The following is a 22526-nucleotide window of genomic DNA, read 5'->3' on the forward strand; positions in this document are numbered from 1 at the left end:
AGCAGGAAAAAATGTGTCCTGTAACCAGGAGAAAAATCAGTCAATAGAAGCAGAGTCAGAAATGGCAGGGATGATAGAATTGGCAGTTAAGTACTTAAAAATTCATATTATAAATATGTTCAAAGACTTAATAACTCAAAAAGAAGAGAAATGGAAACTTTAAAAAGAACCAAATGAAAATTCTAGAGCTAAGAAATATAGTACCTGAATCAAAAAATTCACTGATGGGAGCAAATCAGGAAGATTAGGAAAAAAGGTTAGAATGTTAGTTATCTATTACCACATGACAAATTGTCCCCAAACTCAATGTCTTAAAACAACAATAACATTTATTTTCTTACAGTTTTGTGGGTCAGGAATCCAGCACAGCTTAGCTGGGTCCTCTAGCACAGGGTCTCTCACCAGGCTGCAGTCAAAACTGTCAGCCAGAGCCACAATCATCTCAAGGTTCAATAGGGGCAGGATCTGCTTCCAAGCTCACTGAGTAGTTACTAGCAGAGTTCATTTCTTTGTGAACGTCATCCATTCCTTGCCACATGGGCCTCTCCATAGGAAAGCTCACAAAATGGCAGCTGACTTCATCAAAATAACCAGGAGCAGGAAAGTACTAGGAAGGAAGAAGTCACAGTTATAACCTAATCTCAGAAATACATCCCAACACTTTTTCTGTACTTTACTCATCGGAAGTAAGTCACTAGGTCTAGCCCACAGACAAGACAAGGAGATTACACAAGGCTGTGAAAAGCAGGAGGTGGGATCATTGAAAGCCATTTCAGAATCTGCCTGTTGCAATCAATGAACCTTTAGACAGGACAATAGAAAATATTCAAAGTGAAAGAGAGAAAAAAAATGGGTGAAAAGAACAAAGCCTATGGAATAATAGCAAGTGTTCTGACATATATATAGTTGGAGTCTCAGGGATGGTAGAGAAAACTGTTCCAGATTTGATTAAAAATATCAATCCACCAATCTTGGAAGTCTAAAGAAGGCCAAACAGGATAAATACAGAAAAACCACATCAAGGCACATCATAATCAAATGGCAGAAAACCAATGATAAAGAGAAAAATCTTATAAGCATCCAGAGAAACCAAGATAATTATTGCTGACTTCTCATCAGAAATAATGCAATCCAGAAGACAATGGAGTGACATCTCTTGCTAAAGAAAAATCTTGTCAACCTAGAATTCTATATTTAGTGAAAATATCCTTCAGAAATGAAGGTGAAATGACATTTCCAGACATTCAAAAAATAAAAGAATTTGTTGCCATTAAACCTTTACTCTAAGAAATATTGAAGGCTGGAGGGGGAAAAAAATACCAGATAGAAACCCAGATTTACACAAAGAAATCAAGCATACTCAAAATGTCACCATTAGCAACTATACAGAATGAACAAAGAAAAAGGAAATAAGTGAGACCTCTTTGAGTGGGGATAGACAAACTCAGGCCCATAGGCTAAATCCAGTTCACCACCTATTTCTGTATGGCCTATGCAGTAAGAATAGTTTTTAACATGTGAATATTTGCAATTGATTTGATGATATGGAACATTAACTTTGAACTCCATTTAAGAGAAATGTTATCCACCCCCCCAAAAAAAATATGTCCTTCTCAGAAGTAACCTGTAGTAACCCGAGAAAATACATTTGATTATTATATTTTGAATTTTGTCAATTAAAACACGTGGAAATTCTTTTTCTCTTGTTATATAAGTATCTATAAAATATCCTTGGCTTCCCTGATGGCGCAGTGGTTGAGAGTCCACCTGCCGATGCAGGGGACACGGGTTCGTGCCCTGGTCCAGGAAGATCCCACATGCCGCGGAGCAGCTGGGCCCGTGAGCCATGGCTGCTGAGCCTGCGCGTCTGGAGCCTGTGCTCCGCAACGCGAGAGACCACAACAGTGAGAAGCCCGCGTACTGCCAAAAAAAAAAAAATTGAAAAAAAGATCCTTAATTTTGCCTCTTGGCTCTCTTAGCCTGTCTGGAAAAGTTTGTTTATCTTGGAGAGTGAGAGCAAAAAGACAAGGGAATCTACCATGTGCCAGGCAGTGTCCCAAGTGCTTTATATACACTACTTAATTCTTGAAACAACCCACTGAGGTTTATATACATTTATTGTAGAAGTCTCAGATTGTTGACTTTTATCCTTGGATTACTTAATCTTAGCAAAAACTCTGTGAGACAGATATTATTCCCATTTTATAAATGAGGAAACTGGGGCTCAGAGAAGTTATGTGACTTGCCTAAAGTTACATATAAATGGTAACAGAGGTTTATATTCTTCCCTCTGCCACTGACACAAAGCCAAGTCACTGAAACTTCCGTGCTTTTTGGATGGAAGAGTATCCCTAGCCCCAACTCAGTCTATGAAGTCTTATTTCTCAACAAATTTTAACCATGCTTCGTTATCTGGTTTCTCTTTCTAAAGGATATTAAATGCAGAAAAATAGAAGGTGGAAAAAGAATTACAGAACTTAATAATAAAGACAGTAGGAAGTTAAAACTGACAAGAGTTGAACAAAAATGAAACAAAACAAAAACTGTTGAAAATCAGTCCAAGAACTCAAAAAGCACAGTAGTATGGTAATATGGAACTTATTATAATATGGAACTTAATATTTAGTGGTGATATGTAGAGCCTTTTGCAACTCTGAAGAAATCATGATATTCAGTACTTGTAAAGATGGACATGATAACACGGTATTTATTTTCCTTATACTCTAATACAGGAGGAAAATTTATAATATGGATTTTTAAAAATTTATTTATTTTTGGCTGCATTGGGTCTTCGTTGCTGTGTGCGGGCTCTCTCCAGCTGCAGCGAGTGGGGGCTACTCTTCGTTGCGGTGCGCAGGCTTCTCATTGCTGTGGCTTCTCTCGTTGTGGAGCACAGGCTTTAGGCATGCAGGGTTCAGTAGTTGTGGCACGCGGGCTCAGTAGTTGTGGCTTGCGGGCTCTAGAGCACAGGCTCAGTAGCTGTGGTGCATGGGCTTAGTTGCTCCGTGACATGTGGGATCTTCCCGGACCAGGGCTCAAACCCGTGTCCCCTGAATTGACAGGCGGATTCTTAACCACTGTGTCACCAGGGAAGTCCGATTTAATAGTTTTTACACGTCTCAGTTTTAATTTCTAATATAATAAATATTAATAGATATAATCCACATGAACAAAAAAAGCTTTTGGGGCTCCTCAGTAATGTTTAAAAGTGTAAGGGGATTCTGAGACCAAGAAGTTTGACAACTGCTGATTTAGGGTCTTGAAAATCATCTAAAAAGCTTGGACTTTATTCTAAAGACAATAGGAAAAGAAACACTGTAGAGTTTTAAGTAGGAGAGTGATATGACCAGATGTGTGTTACAAAAGGATGACTCCTCTCGGAAAATGTTTGCATCTGAAGAAGACATGACCAAAAGTAGGAAAACCAAGAAGAGGCAACAGACGGTCAGGACCTCAGTGAGGGCTGTGGTCACAGGAGGGGAAGGGATGGAAGATGAATATATGAAAACTATTTAGGGGACCAAATGCTTGGAACTTGGTGAGTAGTGAAGCCTCCAGTTGGGCTAACAGACCTTTTGATTTAAGGGGAAATGTAGAATTCAGTTCTGGATGTGCAACACTGCAGGCCATGTGAAGATGGCAGCTGTACTCGCTGGTTGGCACTGAAAGTCTGGAGAAAAGTCCGAGCCAAATATCTGCTTTGGGATCATCAATATCCGGGTAGTAGTTAAAACCTAAGGGGCAAACCTGACAGAGGAGAAATGGAGTTAAAAGAGATGAGGGTCAAGGACAGGACACCGGGGAAGACCATTATCTAAGAGAAAGATAAAGGACAAGAAGGTCACAAAGGACATATAAGAAACAGATTGACTGGAGAAGTCAGTTGAAAAATCAGTCGACTGTGGCTTCTTGGGAAGAGAGGACTTCAGAAGTATCAGATACAGCTGAGAAGCCAAGCAAAATAAAAGCCGAGAAGTATCTACTGGATCTCTCAACATAGAGGTCGTGGTGACCTTAGCAAGAGTGTTTTCAGTAAATTAGAGGAAGGAGGGAAATCACATTGCCATGGGAGTCTTTATAATCAGAGAGCTTTAATTATGTTTATAGGAAGGAGCCAAGGGGGGGAAGTGAATGACACAGGCAAAAGTGTAAGTAGATCAGACTCTGTCCCTGCTCCAGAGGTCAAAGAGGTCATTACAGTTACTGGGGCCTCTGCCACCATCGGGGCACTCAAGAAGGAGCACCAGCCTTTGCCAGTTGAATTACATTGAACTGAAGCTCCTACAGGCAGCTGGAAATGCTGCTCACAGTGGAGACCACACCCGGAGGGGGTTTTCAGCCCAGAGACCAAAGCATCCCAGGCCATCCATTTCCCACTGCAATGAAGAGTAGCCCCCACTCGCCGCAACTAGAGAAAGCCTGTGCACAGCAACAAAGACCCAATAGAGCCAAAAATAAATAATAAATAAATTTTAAAAAGTTATTTTGAAAAATGGGAAATCCAATGAGAGCTCTCCACCCACTTTCAAGCCAGAGGGACCAGAAAAGATCAGACCCTAGAAACCCATTTTTTTAGAAGTATCCATGCCTGATAAAGGAATCCAGAAGGAATCCAAATACTCAGAGATGTTCTTCACAGGCTTATCTATAATACTGGCTATTTTATTAGTAACTTAAATACCCAACGGAAAGATGGTAGCATGAACCGTGGCACACACCTACTTGTTGGAATAAAATACCGCTGTTGAAAAAGATGGTTGTGGAGACTGTGTAGCAACAAGGAAAGGGCTATGGTAAAATGTTAACAACAAAAATTCTCCCTGAATTTTACTATACAATCTGATTACAACTATGTGAAAACAGACATGTGAGAATGACTAGAAAAGAGACCATGGATGTCATTGTGCCAGGATGTTGGTATTATGGGGGCGGAGTATGGAAGTTTTTCGTCTGTCTTCTAAATTTCTAGTAATTTTAAAATATATTTTATAATTTTTTAATTGAAAAGGAAAACCAAAAAATTCAAGTTTAATTTTGGCTTTCCTGGCAAGTGGGACACCTGGGGGGTTTAAGACAAAGGTGGGCCTCGGGCTCAGTTTGGAAGTCCCAGGTCTGACCAGTCATTGCCAACCACAGTCGGTGCCCGCAGGTTGTTTAGCAGGGAGCCTCTTTTCAAACAACAATCTCTGTTCCATTTGCAGTGGAAATCTGGGAGCACTTGTTTTAGCAGGAGTGTATGCGCCGCTGGCCCTCTGCTTAAGCTGTCCCATCTTGTGATAATAGCAGCTTTTTCTGAATGACCACTCCCCTCAATTGACCAGAAGACCCTGTTTTTTCAGCACAGCCTCTGGTTTAAGTTAAAACTCATAATGCAGATGATAAATTACAGCACGAAAGCTCAAAAGTCTCCGCTTCTGACACCTGTACTGCTAATTAGTTTCTGTTCAGGGTTACATTCCATCTTCTCTGTTTTACTTTGGGGAAAAAAAATACATAAATGTAAATACATTTTTACATATCCAGACTTCCATTTCAATATTCAGAAGTCAGATGTATAGTTTCAGTGCCCTGAGCAAATCTGGTTATGTGACCCGGGCTTAGATGCCACATTTTATACCCCATTATATTGCATTTTATTCCTACAGCTCTAAAGCAAGTCTGCTCAAAGAAGGCCCAATTAAAAACCAAATCGTCAGAACAATGAGGATATTATCATCAAACATCAGTTCCATCATCACAGTTGTAAGAATGATGGCCACCACCCATTGAGCCCCCCACTGTTTCCAAGTGCCACGTGAGTTGCCTGATGGATGCTGTCTCCTCTCAGGCAAACCTTGGCCCCTGGAGGGACAGTGCCTCCGATGGTCCTACCGCTAGAACACAGCAGAACTGGATTTCTTCCCAAGTCTCTGACTAGCACTCACACTTTCCCGCTCTGCATCCCAGGCTTTTGTTAGGCCTCAATTTCCAAACAGAATTTAACAACCCAAACAAAATAATTTGGACTAATTGCAATATTAGACTTTGTATTTTCTTTTAAATCATACTGATTGATACACAGGCTTACCTCAGAGATATTGCAGGTTTGGTTCCAGACCACCACAGTAAAGCAAGTCACACAAACTTTTTGGTTTCCCGATGCATATAAAAGTTATATTTACACTATACTGTAGTCTGTTAAATGTGCAATACATTATGTCTAAAAAAAATAATTTGCACCCCTTAATTTAAAAATACTTTATTGCTGAAAAATGCTAACCGTCATCTGACAATGCAAGGTTGCCACAGACCTTCAATCTGTAAAAAATCCAGTATTTGCGAACCACGATAAATGAAAGCACCATAAACAAGGCATGCCTGGATCATTTTTCTCAACTGGCATTTTTACGAAGACAGTTTACCCCTATGGCTTACTCATTCCCTGTGAAAGGTGCCGATGTTCTTTGAGTTTCCAAGGGTAACCTGCCCACCTCCGATTCCCTCTAACACCGCAGGACAGATGCCCTGATGGGCTGCAGCTGAGGAGGACATTTGACCCCCCCCCCGCCCCCGCCCCCCCCCACCCCCGCTTCCTCCTTTACCTGAGGTGAGCCTTGAGGTGCCCGAGGCTGATAAAGGTTTGATAACAGACTTTTCTCACTTTGCGTTCCTATTCTGTTCGGCTGGGGTTGAAATGCCAGTGATTCCTTCCCAGACACCTCTGGTGGAGACTTACCACATAGCATAAACTACTCGTGTTTATTGATAGATCCGTTTCCAGAAAGAGGTCAATTGTTACACTTTAATATATGGGCTTTGGATTAGGTGAACTGATACAAGTGTGAATTCTGCGTATTAACTCTTCTATTATAAAAGAATTCCCAGGCCCTGCCACTGTTACCTTCTCTATAGTTCTCAAGTCAGTCCCTTTCTCAGCATCTTTTTTTTACTCCTGTCTAGCTCAAAACTGACTGTGCTCCTACCTGGATGACTGTGGCAGCTGGTCCCCCTGCCTCCAGGCCCTGGCGAGCCAGGGTGAATGCCCCAAAGCCCAATTTGACCATTTACTTCACGGCCCGGCTTGCAGTCCGCTAGTGGCTCCCTCAGCTGCTGAATCCAGTGTTCCCAGCCCTTTAGTCCGCCCCGTGTCACAGCACCTCCCGCCCGTCCACTGTTCGTGAACCTGTCTGCTGGGAGCCCTGCCTCAGAGGCGTGCTGCCTCTCGCCCCTGTGTGTGTGTCCACGCTCTGTCCTTGCCCTGTCGCATCCTTCTCCACCCAGCCTTTACCCAGCTGACCCCCACTTCCTCCTCGAATGCTCAGTCAGGCGTCGGCTTCTCCCGGGAGCTGTGTCTCTGGTGGCCCTTCCGCCACCAGTCCAGCCGCCTCCCCTGGGGTCTCCTCAGCATCTCCCCGGGATCACCTCCTTCGTCACGCTCATCATACTTGTCTCTCTCAGTGTTCCTCATGTTCATTCTTCTGGCCACCCAGCAAAACAGGGATCCCTGGAGCACGGGGCAAAGCCTCACAGCAAAAACTCTCGGGGTGCCTTGGCCTCGTGCTCCGTGGCTCCAGCACGAGTGATGGCGTGGCTCTGAGCTAACTAGAGCTCTCCCTCCGAAGTCCGCCCACAGAGCAGGAAGGGGCCGCCTGCTGTAGCTGTCCCACCGCACCGCACCCGCTCCCTAGCTGTGTTGACGGTCTATCTGTGGCTCTGTAATAGCTGCGAAAGGGCCAAAAGCTGTTGAACCCTAATACAGGTTCCCCAGATGGTGTTCTGTCTCCTCTTCCCTCAGCGACGTGAGTGCTCTCACTGGAAAGGAGCCGTAAGTCAGAGGCTTCAGTGAGATGCTCAGGGCTGGGACTCTCCATCACCCTGACTTGCTTCCCTCTTCCTTGGGGGCCTGGTAGGAGCGCTGGGGACAGGCAAAGGACACACACAGCCTCCTGGCTCAGCACAGTACACGGGGGCGGGGGGTGGTGGTGGTGTTTGTAGTCACCTGACCCAAATATGCAGCCGTTCCGGACACTCGATGTGGGATGATTAGTTTGTTTTTGTCCTGTGATTGGTGTGCAGATGAACCGCAGGCCTCCCCTCCGTGAGCCCGTACCATCCAAGGGGATGGTGTGGAGGCTTCCTTCCAGAGACTCCCAGGCCCCTGCAGACTGCGTGTCACGTGTGCCATGTGTAGATTTGGCTCTTCCTAAAGAGTGCAGGACAGGTTTTTAATGGTGTCCCAGTTGTTCAGGCGAAACATGCTCTAGTATCTTGAGGGTTTGGTTTCGTTTTGTCAGTGACGAGCGGAGCAGGTGGTATAGGCAGTCCATGAGATCACTTATCCAAGTGGTCAGTGAACCCCGAAGCTTCGGGTCCACAGACCTCCCTAAGACCTTCTGGTCCTTTTTAGCTGCAGGCACTGGTGTCTGTGTCTGTCACGGCCAGGTGTCAGCAGTAAGGCCTCCTGGAGGGGGTGTCTCTGTTTGTCCTTCACAGCCCTGTGACCTTCATAGATGGCTCTGCGTGGTCACAGCGTGGCCAACAGAGAGATCAGCATTGTTCTTCCACACAGTGATACCGCCCTCGAGACTGACATTCTGAGCTGAATCCTATAAAGATAAAGGAATACACACTGAGGCTCACGTCCATATACAGATACATCCATTCATGTGAGATTCACTTCTCAGAAACAAGTAATTTTTATATTCACAGAATGATTAGCTTTCAGCTAAGAATTCTAACAGTACCACGATTTTAGAATCAGGCTAAATTTGTCAAGTGACGGAAAGCGAGGTTTTTCAGAAATTAATAGCTAATTTTTTCAATATTGAATTTATAGTCACAAAGAGTATATCATAATGGTGTTTCCAGGATAAAATGCCAGCAGCTTAACTTTTCTGGCCACAAACGTACAGCATATATCAGTTTATTTTTGAAGATCTGAAGAATTAGCTACTGTAAATAAAGTTTCCAAGAAGATTTCTCCAGGAAAGAGGTGAACTTAACGGTAATATGGGTGATATGTTATTAATTAATAACTATGACCAGCCACTGCTTCAATTAAAAGGACAACGGATGAGAAGGCCTAATAGAAAGGATATGCTGAATTTTAATCTCACAAGCACTGAAGTCTGCAGAAAAGATGAGGCGTTGTTTCTGAGGCTGGTAGGAGGAAGCCTGTGGGTAAGAGATGTCACCAGCTGCTCCTTGGTCTGGGAATGTTTACTGAGCTCTGACTACACGTCTCTCTGGAGCAGTGCTCCTTTGGTTGCCAGTAATGGAAACCAACTTCAAAATAGCCTAAGGAGAAAGAGGACTTTCTTGGAGGTCCACAGGAGTCTCCCAGAACCCAAGGACAGCAAGAGCAGATGGGCCAGGGAGAGCGTCACATGGGAGTGAGGACGGCGGGCACCTATGTCTCCGCTTAGAGGAGGGAATCTGATTGGCATGTTTGGCGCAAAGGACAGGCGCAGGGGGTGCGGACACGGCTGTAGGGGGCGTGATACGGTTAGCAGGTTTCTTGACGGGCCGAGCACTGTGTGGGAGGCCACATGAGAAGCGTGCCTAGAAATGTATCCCACGGAGGTGCCCGTTGAGCTAAAGTACCCAGCATCGGCTGATCTTTTGGAGACAGGATAATGAGAGGGGACATCCCAAGCGTGGGCACGTGGGTATGTGCAATGCCCTGGGCTGGCATGTGGCATCCGAGGGTGATGAAGTGAGGTGAGGCTAGACCAGGAAGCAGTCCCAGAAATGACAAGGTTGCCCTGAAGGTGGTAGGAAAGGGTTACGAAAGCATTTGGGTCTGGGGGTGGTTTGTGTGTTCAAGGGGTCAGACCCCCGAGTCAGTCTGCTCTGTGACGTGCCAGCTTTCCATGGCAGCCTTGAGAGCATCCTCTCCATGCCTCCCGCCACCCCCAGTCCACCCATCCTTCCAGGGTGGAAATGTCCGGAGGCCTTGGGCCTTGGACCTTGGGAGCAGCTTCCACGCGGATCACATGACCAGGACTCCCCCTCCCAGCAGGAGCCAGGCTACGGAGAACCTTGTAATAGCGTTACTATCGGCCTTCCTCCTTCCTGTTGCTCATTTATTTGACTTTAAGCACAGTTATTTTTAGAGTAATAGTTTGGAGTTAATTGGCCTTCTGCCTTAAAAAAAAAAAAAAATAACCACCTTTTCCATGCAATTATTATGTAGAAATAGTTCCGTAGAGCTTTCCTAATCTGGCGTCCCCAGAACACCCTCCAGAGTGGAATGGGACCTAACTAGCCGTTTGATCTGTTGTTTACTGACTGCTCTCTCCCCACCTGTGATGAGAAGGTGAACGATTCCTGGGAAGAGTTGCAGCTCTGCAGCGTCCACTTGCTCTCGCTGCAAGTGAAATGACAAGGGGCGAGGAGAATGTGGGGGGGCCTCCCCCAAGGTAACCCGCCAGAGCCCCCTCAACCCTACCTTTTCTCTCTCCCTCTAGGTCACGCGATATTTAAACTCACGTATCTAAGCAATCACGACTATAAACACCTCTACTTTGAATCTGACGCTGCTACCGTCAATGAAATTGTGCTGAAGGTGAGTGTTCCTTCTCAGCCCAGAGCTGGCATATGCAGGACCGGCTCCCCGCCACCACTGCATGAGGCTCCCGGGCCGGTTTTGCAGGCTCGCTGCACTGCCTACGGGTCACCCAGCTGCTGAGCACCCAGGCCTGGGCCACACCGCAGGTCAGCTGCTCTGCACCTGCTTCAGCCAGGCAGGACCCCCCTCAGCTGCCTCCCAGGCCCCCGACACTCCTCCTCCTTCATGTGTTTATTCATTATTTTTACGTACCATTTATTTCCCTCCAACCCCACTCAGGAGCTCCTTGAGGTTCCTGGAACAGACTCCGAGGAAATTATTGTTATTGTTTGAAGACACCTTAAAGTAATCACGATAATTAACCTGTTCTAAACAGACCCGGCTTGATGCTAGAATTATCTGTTACCATATCTCAACAGTGTTCACGGAGCACCTTCTGTGTGCCAGGCTAGTACTGAGGATACTGCAGTGACAGACCCAGCCCCTGCCCTCAGCGAGCTTGTCCTCTTTCAGAGGAGACGGACATTAAGAAAATTACAAAGAGGGACTTCCCTGGTGGCGCAGTGGTTAAGAATCCACCTGCCAATGCAGGGGACACGGGTTTGAGCCCTGGTCCGGGTAGATTCCACATGCCGCGGAGCAACTCAGCCTGTGCACCACAACTACTGAGCCTGCGCTCTAGAGCCCGCGAGCCACAGCTACTGAGCCTGAGTGCCACAACTACTGAAGCCCACACACCTAGAGCCCGTGCTCCGCAACAAGAGAAGCCACTGCAATGAGAAGGCCATGCACCACAATGAAGAGTAGCCCCTGCTCGCCGCAACTAGAGAGAAAGCCCGCGCACAGCAACGAAGACCCAATGCAGCCAATAAATAAATAAATAAATATTTTTAAAAGACTGTTAAATAAGTCACAAGGTGCCCATAGGTATGTAAAGAGTAAACTGACTTGGTACAGAGGATAGGGAGGCAGGGAGAGCGGAGCCCTGAAGGATGGATGGAAAAGCACACATTTTACCAGGTGAGGAGAGAGAAAAGGCATTTCACAGAGAGCAGCCTGTGACAGGGCAGAGAAGCAGGGCAGGTGCAGTGTGGCTGCGAGGTTGCACGCAAGCCTGTGTGTCTGGAGCAGAGAGGTTGCGGGGCCAAGCCACACAGAATCTTGCGAAGTGGGGTCGGACTGAGAAGAGCTCCCGTGGGGTCTCGTTGGTTCAGGAAATATGGGTCAGGGCCCGAGACTCTGTGTCTCTAAGAAGCTCTCAGGTGCTGCACAGGATGCAGTCTGTGTACCACACTCTGAGTAACCCTGGACTAGTGATTTTCAGACTCTTCCAAACTGAGAATCCTTTCTCCAAGCCAAATCTTATGTCGAATGGCCACATAGAGAAAACAGAACTGCTTTGGCAGAACAGGGCTTAGAGCCAGAGGGGGCTCCTCCACCCCTGGTTGTGTGTGACTCTGACTAGTCACATCACCTCCCTGGGCCTCAGTTTCTCCTCCTGTGAAATAGGGATCATGGTACCTACCCTGCCCTACCCCACCATAAGGCTAATATTAGCTGCTAGAGCAAATATTAAATGGTACGGTGCAGCTCCCTAAGTGATTATTCGTTCTCTTCTTAGGAGTAGACGTCGTCAAGTAATAGTAATAAAAGTACTAAGACATACTGAGGGGTCACGAAGTGCAGGACCTGGGCCAGGCACTTTACCTGTCCTGTCTCAAGGAACCTTCACACCTCTGTGAGGTAGTGATATACAGTCATTCCCATTTTCTAGATGAAAACTGAGGCTCAGGAAAAAAAGTAACTTAGCCAGGGTTGTGACAGGCAGAACCAGAACTTGACCCATGTTTGGCAGATTCCAGAACTTGTGCTCCGAACCTCCCAGGTGTGCATAGACTTAAGGAGCTGAACAGGAGATTTCAATGAAATGGAGTTGTTTCACAGAAACATTTTGAGGCAAAGTCCTCATGGCTTCAAAAGATTTTCAAAAGTAGTAGATGAGAATTAAAAGGATAAAGCTGCTAGGAGGACAGTTTAGAGCCGAGACAGAGTAGCATGACCAGTGGATGGAAAGCAGAGGGTTCATAGACCACCCCGGATCGGAGCCCCTTGGAACAGGCAGGGGACAGTGCCCGCCTGGAGTGCCTGAAAGCAGCAAGCTAAGAGTTAACCTGCCAGTGCATCCCCGGAAGGCCCAGGGAGCGCATGCTGCACTCGGGGGCCAGGTGGAGAAATATTCCATTACCCCGTCAGGGCTGGCCTTTTTTTTTTTTTTTTTTTTCCTTCAGTTTTTAAATTTTATTTATTTATTTAATGTTTGGCTGCATTGGGTCTTCGTTGCTGCCTGCGGGCTTTCTCTAGTTGGAGCGAGCGAGGGCTACTCTTCATTGCAGTGTGCGAGCTTCTCATTGCGGTGGCTTCTCTTGCTGCAGAGCACGGGCTCTAGGCTTGCGGGCTTCAGTAGTTGTGACACGCGGGCTCAGTAGTTGTGGCGCACGAGCTTGCTCCACAGCATGTGGCATCTTCCCGGACCAGGGCTCGAACCCATGTCCCCTGCATTGGCAGGCGGATTCTTAACCACTGTGGCACCGGGGAAGTCCTGGCCTTTTTTTTTTTTGTAGCCAGCATTAAAATATTCAAGGAAAAAAAAAAAAAAAAATTCAAGGATATTACTAGAAGGATTCTAGTAAAATTATAATCCTGTGTTTGACATCAAAATAATTTTCACAACAGCAGATTGATGACAGAAACACAGGTTTATGACTTCAGTGCAAGACTGTGGAAGAGCAAGTGCAGAGAAATCATTTTCCAGGACCAAATGCTCCCTCGAAGCAGATGCTTTTCTGCAAAATCCCCAAGGCCTATCGCCTTCCCTAAAATGTCTGTTTTCATATGAAAATGCTTGTAGAAATATTACATCATGCACAAGACTACAGAAGTCCCAGCCTGATTTATTTAGAGAGCTAATGATCACGATCCTGATGAAAGATTAAATTTCACGTCTCCGATCTCTGATTTTTAAAGCAGTTTAAATACTTAACCCGATCTGCCATTCCCAATGTCTTCATGGGGCTTTGCACCAACACCACGTGACTGAGGCCCCACTTGGTAGAAATGTTGCCATCAGAGGTTCTTCTCAGGTCGGTCTTAGACGCAAGTAATACATGTGGTGGTTCTAGAATTGAGGAGTTTCACATAAAATAAGAGCTTTAGACTGAAACTGAAAGGAGGAAATAAGGACCAGAGGCTAATGTCAAAGAAACTATTACAAGCAGGCAACTCTCCATCAGGTTATTTTTAGCTCGTTGTGTTTTTCCCCATAGGACCCATTTATTGAGCACCGACTGTATACAAGACATTTTATGTACATTATCTCCATGTTCACAACTGCCCTGCCCAGTGTAGACATTATTATCCCCACTTTATAGACGAGGAAAAAGAGGCCCAAGGCCACAGAGCACATACAGGTGGAGCCTCATCTTGAACCAAGCTGAGGAGTCCCAGACCTGCTCCTTCCCACCCGAGATGGGATTGAGCTAAGCCCTGTGTGGTCCCTAATTCTGCAGGCTTCGAGGTGAATCTCAGAGGAATCATTGGTCTCTTCAACTTGGATTCTTCTCGTAATCAAGTGATGGAGGCTGTGACTTTATTGACCATGAAAACTCCCTATATTTTTATGCCTTAAGCTGTAAAATGCATTGAAAGTGAAATACTCTATAGTGCATAAAATTGTGCAAGTTTTAAGCCACAGCATATTAACCAGCTAATGGCAGACCAAAGGGCGTTTTTATCTTTTGATTATTACATTAATCTTCCATTAAAATTATCTATGTGATTATCACAAAGCACTGAAGATAATAAATTTAGGAACTAGTTGGCCTGTTGAGGATCATTTTTAAATGCTTTTGTCAAGTTACATGTGCCAAAAATACACTGAAAACAGTAGATTGGTTGAGTGTGCAAACAATCGAACCCAAAGATTGCTCTTATTAAGAATGATAAACCTCTTCTTTCCATGCATTGTCTCTAGTGTCCCAAATCGTCACCCAGCCCTGCAGGCCTCATGATTTATTGCTCTCAGCTGGTAACTTGGCGAGGCAGCGGGCCGAGCGCGTCAAGCCTTCTGTATTCACACACCAGCCTTTAACGCCTGCTGCCAGCGACTATCGGAGCAGAAAGTCTGGAGGGGATACCGTGGCAGAGCCCCGGCCCCACGCAAGGCGAGGCATCCGCACCGCCTCCCCGGAGCACCTTGGTTCTTTCTCAGTCCACAGAGACCTCTCACGCTCCGGGCGCAGGACACGTGGCCCTCAGAGTACAATCAACAGAGGGGGCGGCTTGTTTCTCTAGCCAGGAATAGTCAGGGTTCTAGTCACAACTTTTAGATATTTGAGGTTGAAGAGAAACAGTGTTTGTTCTCAGAAAGACCCAGCCAGATGGCAGCTGGGGCAGGGGAAGGAGCCAGGTCTGAGGAGGTGAGGGGGTGGGGGCCTCTGAGGGGGCCCGGGGCCTGGAGAGCTGGTCCAGGTCTTGGCGCGTACTCTTTCTAGCTTTGCGACCTCGAGTAAATGACATTATCGTTTCTGTGCCTCAGTTTTCTCCTCTGTACAATGGGGATGACAATGGCAGCCATGTCCTAAGGCTGTTGTGAGGGTTAAATGACTCAGTCCTTGAAAAGCACTCCTAACGCTGCTGCTGCCGCTGCTACCGCCACCGCCACCGCCACCACCACCCAGCCAGGGGCTCCTCCTCGCACCAGGCGCAGGTCTGATCGCGGCACTGCTGCCCTTCCCTGGCTCCTCCCTGCCTCACCTTGACTGGCCCTAAGCTTCTGCAGTTCATGGACACCCCCTTGCTGTGTTCCACTGCTGTGCCTTGATGCATGCTGGTTCTCCCCGCCCCTTGTACACCCCAAACTCCTGTTTGTCTCTCCAAACCCACCTCGTGGGCTTCCCTGGTGGCGCAGTGCTTGAGAGTCCGCCTGCCGATGCAGGGGACACGGGTTCGTGCCCCGGTCCGGGAAGATCCCACATGCCGCGGAGCGGCTGGGCCCGTGAGCCATGGCCGCTGAGCCTGCGCGTCCGGAGCCTGTGCTCCGCGACGGGAGAGGCCACAACAGTGAGAGGCCCGCCTAGCACAAAAAATAATAATAAAATAAAATAAAATAAAATAAAACCATCTCATTCATCCCCTCCACAAGCCTTCCCTGCCCCACACATCCCCGATAGTTACCCTCCCCATTCCTTTCTGCTCCTTCTGTATCTGTCCTCACACTTGTTCTGTTGGACACTCACTAGGCCGTGAGGTCCTTGGGACACAGGGACCAAGCCTTACTTGTCCCTGTGCCCCTTGAACCGAACATGGGGGGAGGCTCAGATAAGGCAGGTGCTCAGTGCCAGTGGTGATGGTGACAGTGACCATGCAGCATGGGGGGATCTGAAAAGACCCCAAGAGGAGCAGGTGAGAGCAGCAGCGTGGAGACCCGGGAGGCAGCTGGCTGGGCATCCTGCACAGAGTTTCCACGGCACCTTTCCCGGCTTTGACCCTGACCTCTCGGTGATGCAGCCAGCCTGGTTCTCTTCTCTGAGCCTCACTTTCCTTTTTTATCAAATGAGCCGTAGCTAGTGGGGTGCTTGTGAGCATTCAAATACCCCAGTTGGAACCTCTCTACCTGCTGGTGGGAGGCTGAACGCAGAGCCTTGTTTCGGTTTGGTTTTCATCCCTGTGATGTCCTTGTCTTTCAGATGAGGGAATAGGGGGCTCAGAGAAGTTATGTGCGAGCCCAGGGCTGCACGGCAGGCTGGGGACAGAACCAGGAAGCTCGGTACACGGGCTTCTTCTGGGAGGGACCACGGGCTCTGGACTCAGAAAAGCGCCACCACTGGCTGAAAGGCCTGTACCAGCCTCGTGTCTTCTCCAGGCGTGTTTTCCCGTTGTGCAGTGGGCTCCGGTCCCAGCCTGCGGAGTTGCCGTGATGACTGGACGCCATGAACGGGGGAGCACTGGGCCCGGAGGGTGCCGAGCCCGGGGCAGGGCCCTTCCCTTGCTCATCCCAGGAGAGCAGAGTGGCTGGCTAGTGACTGGGCTGTGTCGTCTTGCTTTCTAGGTTAACTACATCCTGGAATCACGAGCAAGCACTGCCCGGGCTGACTATTTTGCTCAAAAACAAAGAAAACTGAACAGACGTACAAGCTTCAGCTTCCAGAAGGAAAAGAAATCAGGGCAACAATGACACCGGCCTCCAGCTTCAATCTGTTGCCATAGCTTAGAGCCTGCCTGCCAGGGCCCAGGTGGCCCTAGAGCCCACCCTGTGTCCTGCAGTCCTCGGGGAGGCCAGCCCCTGGCTCACGAGGACAGGGCTGGTGGGCTCTTGGGGAAGGCGGGGCACCCCCTAGAACAGAGCTGGGGACGTTGCCACGGGACCGAACCCTGAGTGGTAATGGCTTTGATTAGCAGTGCCCGGGGCCGGACGACACCGAGAGGAGCCACAAGCTGCCCAGCCATCTTCACTGCCTGACGGCCCCGCCCGAAGATGTACATAGCCATGCCCAGACATGTCCTTGCAACTCGATCAAATTTCTTAAAACAAACGAAGAACAAAAATGTACGGTTCTTTTTTTTTTTCTTCCTTTTAATAAACTCTTTACCATGGTTGGTATGATGGACCATTCTTTGGGGCAGAGGATTGATTATTGTTATTCTCTTTAAAATCTGTTCCCATATTGAACAGGCAGATTGGAAAAGCTATGGCTCGATTTTTCAGAAGAAATGTTTAGGATTTAGTCAATAGTTTTAACTATGCCATTTGTTTAAATGAGTGCGTTGCTTTGAGGATAGTATCTTACTAAAGTTAGGAAGGGGACCGAGTGACGTGTGTCCAAGGCTGCGCCATTTCCCCTTCAGAAGCCTCCTCTCCTCGGCCATCCCAGCACCTCTGATTTCAGGAAGGCAGGACTGCATGTAACGCTCGGGGCTCGGGGAAGTGGGGGTCACGCTGAGCTCCCAGCCGGAAGTGGTCTCTTCCGTTTCCTAAATAACAAGTCTAAGTTTCAGCTGACAGTTGGACCTGCATGTGGATTTTTCCTGGACTCGGAAGAGTCTCCGCTGTGCTATCTCCGAGGGGCCTCGGCGCCGTTTCTCCTCTCCTCACAGTTCCTGCCCCCTGGTCTGAGCAGGAAGGAAGTGCTGCTTTCACTACATCAGAGACTCCGGGGCGGGAGGAGCTGCTGCCAGGGGTCCAGCTCCCAGGGGGTGGGGGGCAAGGAATCAGGTATCTGCTGACACCACCCCTCTGGCCACACCTGATGCCTCTGTGGTCCTCGCCAGCCTCTCCAGGGTCCCTCACACGGTGACGTCCTTTCGCACTGGCCCTGGCCAAGATGGAGGACTGAGGTTTCATGGAGGACCTGCACTTCAACGTTTTTAAAATCATTGTACAGGAAGCGACGTGGCTGAAACAGCCTCTCACAGTTGAGGGTCTGTTTGCACAGAGGCACCTAATGAATTCCTCTTTCATTCTGATCTTTGTTCAGCCAACAGAAGCACCCTTTTCTAATGTCTTCCATTCCTACCCACCCCAGAAACAAAAGAAATATTATTTGTAGCTTGCTATCTGTATTTGAATTTTTAGCAATTTTATATTTAGATATCTTTGAAAAATGTAAATGACTAATTTGGTCATTAAATCTTGTGACAGTCAATATTAAAATAAAAATCATAAGCACCTTCTTTTACGTATTTCTTTGAATTCTTGACGTCTTGGGCACACACTGCTGAGGGCGGTGGCCGCCATGAATCGCTCTGAGTGGTGACGTTTGCTGGCGGTTGATGTGCCGAGCGGCTCTGAAATGTACTGTGAGCCTCCTTTAATACTGAGCAAGACAGGATGACCCTCTTCACTCAAGGGTGACACTGAAATCATCACTTCCTTCAATTACAAAAGCAACACCATTCTCATACCGTGAAATACAGCACATGTGCAATTTACATGAAACACACACTTGAAGGAATAATTTGAGGGGAGCACTAACCACTGCCCAGGTCCACCAAATATCGAGACTGTTTAAATTCAGTTTTTCCTCGGCCCCTCTCACACCCGATACCTAGATTTTAAGGTAAGACTGTGAGCACCTCTCACCTGTCTCCCCAGGGCCCAGCTCTACAAAGCAGGAGCTCAGCACACCCAGGTTACCCCCAAGTGACCCAGCAGGCCCCCCCCTCCACCTTCCAGCGGGGTCTCCTGACCTGGCTCCAGTGTGGCCCCCACGGACCTGATGGTAACTCAGGATGGGGACTTTACCAAGTCTGGGTGGCCTGACAGGCCCTAGCAGTGCTGCCTGGAGCCCTGGCCTCCGCTGGCCACTGAGCAGCCCCCAACATCTGAGGGCAGGCTGGGTGCCGGCCCCTCATAAACATGCACAGGCACAGGTGATCCCGCAGCCAGCCTCTGGCAGGGCCTGTCACTACCTCCATTCCAGGGTTGAGGACTTGGAGCTTGGAAGGGTCCCACCTTTCATCTGGGACGCACTGAGAGTGACTGAATGGCAGCCATGCTCTCTGAGCCTCTGGGCCCTGCCCTCCATGGCTAGCGGCTGCGGGCCTGAGCCGGGCACTGCCTTGCTGGGCCTCAGTTTCCTCATCTGTAAATGCAGGTGCTGGAGTAGGTGGTCCCTGCAGACCCTTCTAGAGAATGTCTTAAATGTCTCAGAATCACAGCCCAAACTTCCTTCCAGTGGTTTCTGTTTTCCAAAACTTGCAGGAGCTCCTCTGCATCTGAACAAGAAGCTAAGAGTTGAGGAATACTGTGAGCTCGCTTCGTCCAGCCTCCTTCCCGGAGCAGCAAAGGTATGTTTCCTCCCAGGGTCTCTGGGCCTCAGCCTGCAGACCTCCAGCGACAGGGCGCACTGCCGTCAGGTCAGTGTTTTTCCTTGTTGGCCTGTCTGGCCCCCTTGGCCAGGACTCCTCGGGCCTGCACGGCAGCTACCTCCTAACCCCTCTCCTCCCTGGTCCCCGGGACCAGTCTCCCCACTGCCTCGGGGGCCCCTCAGCTGTGTGGAGACCATGTTGACATCTGTCTGAGTCTTCTCTCCATGGGTGAAAAAGCTGGAAGGTTGTGCCTTCCCCTGTCATGTCCCTAAAGCCTGCCAGCTGCCCCTTCAGGTCCCTGGTTCCCCAGGTGAGGGACTGGGAAACGTTGGGACAGAGGGGACCAAAGACCCACCTTGGTCATCATGATGCTCACAGTCTGGTGAGGTCAAGAGGTGGCAGGTGACCCCCAGGCCACACTGCAGCGAGCGCCATGCAAGCCCTGTGGAGACCTGCATGGGCCAGGTGAGTGCCAGGCAGAGCAACGGGCAGGGTGGGGGCCTGGGGGCCTGAGGTGGGGAGGCAGCAGCCCTGCTGAGCGGGCAGTCGCGGCTTCTTGACGTGCTATGGCCTCTCAGGGGAGAAGGAGGCCCCCGCCCCAGTGGCCCCAGGGAGGGAGACACTGTGGCTTCACGACCGGTCACGGCATCAACAGCTTTTGAGCTTCCCAGCTGGCGAGGATGGCGGCTGCCACGGAGGCTGAAGAAGGGGCCCCAAGACTGGGGAGGGGAGCCAAGGGTGGGGAGAAGGGGTCTGCGCCTCCGCCCCGCCACCCCCGGCCTGCTCCCCGGTACCCACATTGGTATCCCCGAGGGGCCACCACGACCTCCGTGGCAGCCTTGGCAGGACCAGCCCCCCCGGCTCCTGGCACAGCTCCTGCCACCTCACTCTTGACGGTTCCGCCAGGGCTGCTCTCCTCCTTCCAGAGGGAGGAACAGGAGGAAGAGAAGAAAAAAGCAGGGTCTTCCCCAGCTCAGGGTCAGAGGGCCCCGGGTGCAGACCCGGGATCAGACCCCAGCCCCCCACACCCTGGCCTGTGAGCTGAGCCTCCTCCTTGGGCATAAGCAGCGGCATCCGTCCCAGAGCCCCGCGGGGATCAGTCGGTCCGAGGACGGAGGGGCCCCTCCCAGGTGTGGGTCACGATCCCAGCCCCTCCCCACCGGCCTCACTCCCTCCGGGTAAGGGGCTCACTCCTCTGTGTCGCGGGGTCCCTGTCTGTACAACGGGATGAAGATGCCAACTTGCAGAGCTGGAATCAAGACTCAATGAGACAATATATGCACAGGGCCTGCTGTGTGAACACCTGATAAACGGCCACATGATGTTGGCATCTGTCATCGTGCTTAGTCCGGTTGTGCAAAAGCCGTGTTCTCCCCAGTGGTGCCCCCCCTGAGAGGGGACCCGGCTGTGCCGAGCTGTCCCCTCCTTGAGTTCCAGAGTCCAAATGAACTGCCGTGGCAGCGCCAAGACCAGCTTCCTCAGTGCCAGGAAGGAGGGCACACAGGTGCCAGGCCTGGACCCTCTGCCCCAGGGACAGACGGCTTGACTTGAGGGCCCTATGCTGCGAGCCTGCACCCTGTCCAAGTCCCAGAGCCAGACTCTGCGGCTCTGCCCACCCTGTCCTTCCTCACCAACTGATTCTGTGAAGCGAACACTCACTGAATGCCCTCTTATGAGATCAGAACCTGGGGTCGGGCAGATTGTGCTCAAATTCCAGCTCTCTCCTGGTTGGTGTGTCCTCAGATGAGCTACTTTACTTCTTTGAGCCTCAGTTTCCTCTTCTGTAAGATGGGCACAATAATACTTTCTTCAGGGCTTCCCAGGTGGCGCAGTGGTTGAGAGTCTGCCTGCCGATGCGGGGGACACGGGTTCGTGCCCCGGTCCGGGAGGATCCCACATGCCGCGAAGCGGCTGGGCCCGTGAGCCATGGCCGCTGAGCCTGCGCGTCCGGAGCCTGTGCTCCGCAATGGGAGAGGTCACAACAGTGAGAGGCCCGCGTACCACCAAAAACAAACCAAAAAATAAATAATAATACTTTCTTCAAAGGGGCCTTGTGAAGACTGGATGAGTTTACTAGTCAGGATGGCTGGGCTGCAGTGACACTAACAGCGTCAAGGCTTCAGTGGCTTTAACACAGCACTTATTTCCCATCACACAGAGTCAGCTGTGGTCCAGCTGCCTTCGGGCTTCCACAAAGGCGCAGGTGGGGGACAGAAGGGCTGGAGAATGGGCAGCAACAATGAGATACTGTGGTTCAAAAGTGGCACATGGGGACTTCCCTGGTGGTCCAGTGGTTAAGACTTCACCACCTTCCAATGCAGGGGGTGCAGGTTTGATCCCTAGTCGGGGAGCTAGGATCCCACATGTCTTGCGGCCAAAAAACCAAAACATAAAACAGAAGCAATACTGTAACAAATTCAATAAAGACTTTAATAATGGTCCACATCAAAAAAATAAAATAAAAACTTTAAAAAAACCCCAGGGCTTCCCTGGTGGCGCAGTGGTTGAGAGTCCGCCTGCCAATGCAAGGAACACAGGTTCGAGCCCTGGTCCGGGAAGATCCCACATGCCGCAGAGCAGCTAGGCCCGTGAGCCATGGCCGCTGAGCCTACGTGTCCGGAGCCCATGCTCCGCAATGGGAGAGGCCACAACAGTGAGAGGCCCGCGTACCGCAAAAAAATTAAAAAAATAATAAAAAAATAAAAAAAACCCAAAAAGTGGCACACAGGTCCCTTCCCACCTTCACTCATATTTCATTGGCCAGAATCAGTCACCTGGGGGACAGAGAGGTGCGACCACCCAGGATGGGAAGTCACAAATGTTTGGGAAACAGTCTCAATGTCTGCCACCATGAGATGACACTGTGCTTCCCAAAAGTCCCCATTCACAGGCCGCCCCAAGATAGCACCTCATCTACAGTGAAATATTTTCCCTGATACGGATCCAGGCTAACGCTGTTCTCTACCAAACTTCATCCTAAACGAGAATGGCCATGGAGTCCCGGATTTGGTGTGCCGCATATACGCTTTCTGGTGCACACTGAAATAAATACATAACTGTCTGAATGGAAAACATCCACCCACGCACCCCTGAAATCACATCGGGAAGCACC

At 49.2% G+C, this 22526-nt stretch overlaps 1 protein-coding gene across 7 annotated transcripts in view; it reads left to right on the forward strand.

Annotated features, from left to right (window-relative positions):
• MAPKAP1 (MAPK associated protein 1) overlaps positions 1 to 18282 on the forward strand; it is a 241452-nt gene extending 223170 nt beyond the window's left edge. For all 7 annotated transcript variants that reach the window (XM_067040726.1, XM_059073087.2, XM_059073088.2 and 4 more), the window contains 2 exons: positions 10449 to 10546; positions 16656 to 18282. In XM_067040726.1, the coding sequence (XP_066896827.1) occupies positions 10449 to 10546; positions 16656 to 16781 (224 nt within the window). In that variant the 3' untranslated portion in view covers positions 16782 to 18282. The remainder of the gene's footprint in view (positions 1 to 10448; positions 10547 to 16655) is intronic.
• The last annotated feature ends 4244 nt before the right edge of the window (positions 18283 to 22526 follow it).

The sequence above is a fragment of the Kogia breviceps genome, chromosome 8 (genome assembly GCF_026419965.1).
Source record: "Kogia breviceps isolate mKogBre1 chromosome 8, mKogBre1 haplotype 1, whole genome shotgun sequence".
Taxonomy (NCBI): Eukaryota; Metazoa; Chordata; class Mammalia; order Artiodactyla; family Physeteridae; genus Kogia; species Kogia breviceps.